Source organism: Penaeus monodon, unplaced genomic scaffold, assembly GCF_015228065.2.
Source record: "Penaeus monodon isolate SGIC_2016 unplaced genomic scaffold, NSTDA_Pmon_1 PmonScaffold_19556, whole genome shotgun sequence".
Lineage (NCBI taxonomy): Eukaryota > Metazoa > Arthropoda > Malacostraca > Decapoda > Penaeidae > Penaeus > Penaeus monodon.
In genome coordinates this window covers 1-6,449 of record NW_023649211.1, presented here as the reverse complement: position 1 = coordinate 6,449, position 6,449 = coordinate 1, and the positions used below count along the sequence as shown (strand labels likewise).

At 65.0% G+C, this 6,449-nt stretch overlaps 2 protein-coding genes across 2 annotated transcripts; both read right to left on the bottom strand.

Annotated features, from left to right (window-relative positions):
- Positions 1-635: 635 nt before the first annotated feature.
- Positions 636-1,232, bottom strand: LOC119569886 (pre-mRNA-splicing factor 38B-like; the record flags this gene model as incomplete). The annotated part of the gene is made up of 1 exon (XM_037917859.1): positions 636-1,232. A coding segment is annotated over exon 1 (597 nt), but the record flags the coding sequence as incomplete, so codon positions are not given.
- A 395-nt stretch (positions 1,233-1,627) lies between these two features.
- LOC119569885 lies at positions 1,628-4,020 on the bottom strand (the record flags this gene model as incomplete). The annotated part of the gene is made up of 2 exons (XM_037917858.1): positions 1,628-1,774; positions 3,952-4,020. Coding segments are annotated over 2 exons (216 nt in total), but the record flags the coding sequence as incomplete, so codon positions are not given.
- Between the last annotated feature and the right edge of the window lie 2,429 nt (positions 4,021-6,449).

Genomic DNA, 6,449 nt, shown 5'->3' with positions numbered 1-6,449 from the left:
GTGTCGTCGCGTCGTCGTTGTCCGTCGCACGTCGGCGTTCGCGCCGTCGTTCGGGTCGCTCCGGTCGTTCGTCGCGGTCCGTTCGGCGCTCGGGTCGCGTCGCGTTCGGCGTCGCGGTCGTCGGTTCGGGTTCGTTCGCGGCTCGTCTTCGTCGCGGGTTTCGTCGGCCGGTTCGTCGGTCGTTTCGCGTTCGGCGGCGTTCGTTCGTCTTCGGGTCGTCGGTCCGTCCGGTTTCGTCGTCGCGGTCCCGCGGTTCGCGGTTCGGCGCGTCGTCCGCCGTCGCGGTCTCGCGGGCGTCCGTCGTCGTTCGGTCGTTCCGCGTTCGTTCTGCGCGCGTTCGCGGTCGTCGTTCGCGTTCTCGCCGCGTTTGGTTCTCCGTCGGGTCGTCCGGTTGTCGTCCTCGTTCGCGTCGTCGGTTCGGGTCGTCGTCGTTCGGCGTCGTCGGTCCCGGTCGGGGCGTCGGCGCGTTCGCGTCGGCCGTTCGTCGTCGGCGGTCTCGTCGTCGTTCGTCCGTTCGCGGCGTTCGTTCGTCGTCGCGCGTCGTCGTCCGCGGCGCGTTTCGGTCCGTCGGGTCGGCGTCGTTCGTTCCGTCGGGTCGCGTCGTCGTTTCGTGTCCGTTCGGCGCGGTCGCTCGCGCGTTCGGTTTCGCGGCCGTCGTTTCGTCGTTCGGTTCGGTCGTTGTCGGTTCGTTCGGCGCGGTTCGCGCGTTCGTCCCGTCTCGTTCGTCGTTCGCGTTCGTTCCGTTCGTCGGGTCCGGTTCGCGTTCGTCGGCGTTCGTCGCGTCGTCGCGTCGCGTCGCGTTTCGGCGGTCGTCGTCGCGTCGTCGTCTCGCGGTCGCGTTCGTGGCGCGGCGTTCGGCGTTTTTTTTTCGTCGGTCGGTCGTTCTGCGTCCGCGTTCGGTCGCGGGTTCGGTCGTTCGTTCGCCGTACGCGATCGGTCGTTCGCGTCCGTTCGCGCGTCTCGGTTCGTCGGTCGTTCGGTCCGCGTTTTCGTTTCGGTCGCCGTCGTCGTTCGCGTCCGTTTCGGTTTCGCCGTCGTTCGTCCGTCGTTCGTCGCGCGTTCGCGCCGCGTTTCCGTTGGGTCGCGTCCGTTCCGCGTTCGCCTTCTCCGCTCGCGTTCGGTCGTCGTTCGGGTTCCGGTCGGTCGTCGTCGGCGTCGCGTCGTTCGTCGTCCTCGCGCGCGTTGTCGTTCCCGGCGTCGGTTCGCGGTCGTTTCGGCGTCGCGTTCGGCATCGTCCGTTCGCGTTCGTCGTTCGCGTCGGTTTTCGCGGCGTCCGGTCGGTTCGCGTCGGTCGTTCGGGTTCGTCCGGTTGCGTCGGTCCGTCGCGCGTGTTTCGGGTCGTCGTCTCGTCTCGTCGGTCCGGTCGCGTCGTTCGGTCGCGCGTCGTCTCGTCGCGGTCGCGTTCGTCGTCGCCTCGGCCGTCGCGGTTCGGTTCGTCCGTCCGCGTCGGCGTTCCGTGCGCGGTTCGCGGTTCGCGCGTTCGGGTTCGGCGTTCGTTCGTCGTTCCGCGTCGTCGGTCGGTCGCGTCGCGTTCGTCGTCGGTTCTTCGTCGTCGCCGCGTTTCGTCGTCGTCGCGGTCGCGTTCGGTTCGCTCCGTCGTCGCGTCGTGTCGCGGGTGTCGCGTTCGTCGGCGCGTTCGCGTTTCGCGTGGTTCGCGGGCGTCGCTCGTCGTTCGCGCGCGGTCCGTTTCGTCGGCGCGTCGTCGCGTTCGGCGCGCTCGCGCCGTCGTCGGGTCGGCGTCCGGCGCGTCGCGGGTTCGGTCGTTCGGTCGTCGCTCCTTTCGGTCCGCGCGTTCGTCCGGTCCGTGTCCGCGGTCGCGTTCGGCGCGTTCGCGCGCTTCGCGGTCCGCGTCGTCGTGCGTGTCGGTCTCGGCGTCGGTCTCGGTCGTCGTTTCGGCGCCGTCTTCGCTCGGCCCGGCGGTTCGTCCGGCGTCGTTCGGCGGTCGTCGCGTCCGTCCGGGTTCGCGTCGGGTTGTTCGGGTCGTCTCCGTCGGCGTCGCGGTCGCGCGTCGCGTCGGTTCGGTCGCGCGTCGTCCGTTCGTCGCGTTCGGTCGCGTCGTCGGTCGTCGGCGTTCGGTCGTTCGCGTGCGTGGGTCGTGCGTTCGTCGTTCGCGGCGCGGCGGTCGTCGTGCTTCGGCGTTCCGTCGTTCGCGTCGCGGCGTTCGTGTCGTGCGTCGGTTCGGGTCGTCCGCGTTTCGCCGTCGGGTTCCCGCGTCGCGTTGTCGGCGCGGTTCGGCCGCGTCGATTTCGTTCCGTCGCGGGTGTCGCTCGCGTCCGGGCGCGGCGTTCGCGGGCGCGTCGGTCGTCTCGGTCGCGTTTCGCGCTCGGCGTCGCGCCGCGGGTCGTTCGTGCGCGGCCGGGTTCGTCGCGTCGTCCGTCGGTCGGTCGTTCGTCGTCGTCGCGTCGCCCGTTCGGCGTCGCGGCGTTCTCGCGCGTCCGTCCGTTCGTCGGTCTCGGCCGGCGTCCGCGCGCGTCGCTCGTTCGTCGGCGTCCGGCGGCGTTCGTTCGTTTCGCGTCGCGTCGCGTTCGGTTCGGTCCGTCGCGTTCGCGCTGTCGGCGATCGGTCGTTCGCTCCGCGGTTCGTGCGTTCGGTCCGGGTCGCCGTTCGTCGCGGGTCGCGCGCCGCGCTCGCGTTCCGTCTCGCGTTTCGTTCGGGGCGGTCGTCGGCGCGCGGTTCCGTCGTCGCGTTCGCGTCGTTCGTTCGGCCGTCGGTTCGTCGCGCGGTCGCGGCGTGCTCCCGTCGGGTTCGTCCGGCTCGGCGCGTTCGGCCGTCGGTTTCGTCGCGTCGCGCGGGTCGTCGTTGCGCGTCGTCGCGGGGTCGTCGTTCGGGCGTCGCGCGGCGTCGGTGTCCGGTTCGGTTCGGGTTCGGGTCGCGCGTCGCCGCCGGTTCTCGTCGCTGGTTCGTCGCGGCGTCGCGTTCGGGGGCGTCCGGTCGTTCGTGTCGCGTTGGTCGGCGGTCCGGTTCGGGTCCGTTCGGTTCGGTCGCGTTGCCGTCCGTCCGTACGCGTTCCGTCACACGCGCTCCTCGCCACGTCGTCCGTCCCGTCGTCCGTACGCCGTCCGCCCGTACACGTCCCGCGTCGTGCCGTCCGTACCATCGGTACGCAGCGTCGTCCCGTCCCGCCCCGTCACCGTCACCGTCCGCGTCCGTCGTCGTCGTCCACATCAGTCCAACCCGCGCGTCCCCGTTCGTCGTACAACACATCACGGTCCGCTCATTCTCCGTAGTCGCCGTCGCCGTCGTAGTCAGACCCGTCTCGCTCCCGTCGTCTCCCCTGTCTGTCAGTCCCACGCGTAGCGCGTGTATGTCAATCTAGTAGTCGTGCGGTTCGCACCGTAGTCCCGTCCCGTAAGTCCAGTAGTCGTTTCCGATCAGTCCCGTTCCAGCGTATGTAGTCCGTCGTCGCGCGTAGTACGTCCCCCGTCGTCGCGCGTCGTGTCCGTCGACCGTATCAGACGTCCCACGTACCGTCGTCGTACCGTCCCCGTTACGTACGGTTGCTTCGTTTTTCTCGTCCTTTTTCGTCGCCGTACGTCGTCCCCCGCGTCCGTCGTCCGTCGTCCACCCAGTAGTCGTTCGCCGTGTGCGTTAGTCGTCCACGCAGTTAGTCGCGTCGCCGTCGTTCAAACAGTCGTCCCTGTCGTACGTTAGTTCTGACGACCCCCCCGTCGTCTCGCCTCGTCCCGTTCGTGTAGTCCCGTACGTTCGCTTGCCGTCGTATAGTAGGCGTCGAGTCCCCCCCACCGTAGCGTGTCCACCAACACCCGCGTCGTCCCGCCGTCGTCCCCGCGTGACCGTCAGTCCCTCGTCGCGTCCGTCCCAGTCGTGTCGTCGTGCCGCTCGTAGTCGTCCCGTTCCGTCCCGTCGCGCCTGTCGAGTTTCCCCGTACAGTCAAGTACGTCGTGTCGTCGTACGTCCCAGTCGGTCGTCGACGCGTCGTACCCCCCGTACGTGTCGACCGTTCGTATCCGCGTCGGAGCGCCTACGCCTCGTCCGTCCCCACGCCGTCCCCCCGCGTCTTCCCCGTTTCGATTACGTCGTAGTCCACCCGTCGTCGTCGTTCGTCGGCCCCCGTTCGTCGTCCCGTCGTCTCCGTTCCCCGGTCGTTCGTGTTCGGTTCGTGGGTCCGGTTCGGTCGTTCCGCGTCTTTTCGGTTTTCCCTTTCGTTTCGCCGTCGTTCGTGTTCTTTCTTTTCTTTGGGTCGGCGTCGTTCGTGCGTCGTTCGGCGCGGTTTTCGCCGGGTTTCAGCGTCGTCGTTCGTTCGGTCGTTCGCGTCGTCGTTCGTTCGTTCGGTTCGTCGTTCGTTCGTTCGTTCGTCGGTTCCGTTCGGTTCGTTGGTCCGCCGTTCGTTCGTTCCGTGTCGTTCGTTCTGTCGTTTCGTCGTTTGGGTTCGTCGGTTGTCGCCGTTCGGTGTTCGGTAGTCGCGTTCGTTTCCCGTCGTCGTTCGGTCGTTCCGTTCGGTTCGCGTTCGGCTCCCGTCGTTCGTTCGTTCGGTCTCCGTCCGGTTCCTTTCCGTTCGTTCGTTCGTCCCGGTTCGAGTTCGGCGGTTCGTACGGTCGTGTGTAGTTCGCGTCGTCGTACGTCCGAGTCGTTGGTTGCGTCTCGGTCGCGTTCGTTCGGTCGGTGGTTATTCGGCGGTCGTTCGTCGTTGTCGCCGTTGGTAGGTTCGTTCGGTTCGTCGTCGGGTTGGTTCGCGGTTCGGTTCGGTTCGTCGCGTCGTCCGTCCGTTCCGGTCGGGGCTCCCCGGTTCCCCGTTTCGGTGGTTTCGTCGGTTCGCGGTTGCCGTTCGTGGTTGTTTCACGTCGTGTGTCGTTCGCCGTCGGTTCGTGCGTGTGTTTTCTTTCGGTTCGTTTCCCGGGTCCGTTTTTCCCCGTGTGTCGGTGGGTTTCCCGGGTTTTCCGGGCCCTTCCGCTTTCCGTATTCGTTTTTCCCGGTGGGCGGTTCGTTCGTCGTTCCGCGTCCTTTCCCGTCTTTAGTGGGTTGGGTCGTTGTTCTTTCGTTCGTTCCCGTTCGTTTCGGTCAGTGGGTTGCGGTCGGTTTGTTGGGTCGTCGTCTTTCCGTTTGGGTTTTGCTTTCGTTAGGCGTTCCTCTTCGTTCGTGTTCCGGTTTTCGGCGTTTTTCCGTCTTTCGGCCCGTCGCGCGGTCGTTTTTCGTCCCTTGGGTCGCGGCGCCCGCGGGTTTTCGTGGGTCGTTTCGTCCGGTTGGGTTCGCGTCTGCGTTGCGTGTCGGGGGTTTGGTGGTGGTCCGGGTCGTGGGGCGGTGGGTTTCGTTCGTTCGTTCTTTTTCCCCTTTCTTACGGCCCCGTCGTCGCTTTCGGTCGTTTTCGTCGTTCGTCGCGTCCCTCGCCCCTCGTCCGTTTCCGGCCGTCGGGGCGTTTCTGGTCCGTTTTTCGTGTTTTCTTTTCGTTTTTCGTTCGTGGGTTTTCCGTTCTTTCGGTCGCCCCGGGTTGTTCGCCCTTTCGTTTCGGTCGTCGGGTTTCGGTCTTTTGGGTTCCGTTCGGGGTTTCGTCCGTTCTCGCGTCCTTCTTTTCGTCTTCTCGTCCGTGTCGTTCCCGTTGGGTTTCGGTCCGTTTCCTTTCGTGTTTCGGTTGCGTTTCGCTTCCTTTCCGGGTTTCTGGTAGTTCTTTCGTCCGTGGGTTCTTTAGCGGTTGCCCGGGCCGTCGTCGGTCCGTTCGTTTTTGGGTTTTGGGGGGATCCTTTTCTTGTGGTTTTGGGTTTTGGGGGTTTATTTTTTCCGGGGTGGGTTCGGGGGGGTTTTTTTCCGGTCTTTTTTGGCTTTTCCCTTTTTTTCCGTTTTTTTTTGTTGGGTTTTTTCCCCCGGTGGTTTTTTTGGGGGTTTTTTCCCTTTCCGGGGGGTTTTCGGGGGGGGTTTTTCGTTTTGGTCGGGTGCGTTCTTTGGGTTTTCGTCGTTTTTTTTTTTCCCGGTTGGTTCGGTTCTTCCGGTCGCGTCGTTGGGGGCCGGGGGTTTTGGGTTGGTTGGGTTTCCGGCCGTTGGGTTCCCGGTCCCCCGTTTGGTGGTTTTTTTTTGGGGGTTTTTTTCCTTTGGTTCCCCTTTCGCGTTTCGCCCTTTTTTTCCCCGCCTTTTCGGTTTTTTCGTTTTTTTTTTGGGGTCGTTCCCCGGCTTTGTTGGGGGGTTCGCGTTGGGGGTTTTTGGTTGGGGGTTTTTTTTCTTTTGGGGCCCCCCGTTCGTTGGGTGGGTTGGTTCTTCTTTCGTTCCCGGTTTTGGGTTGGGTTCTTTGGGTTGTGGGGTTTCCCCCTTCGGGGTTCTTTCTTCGTTCGTTTTTTCGTCGGCCCGGGGTTTTAAATTCGTTGGGTTTTTCCCCCGGGGGTTCTTTGGGTTGGGCTTTTTCCGGTTTTCCCCTCCCCCCCTTTTTTTGGTCTTTTCGTTCCCCCTTTCGTCCCGTTGGTGGGCCCGTTTTTTTCTTTTCCTTTCGGTTTTTTGGTCCGGCC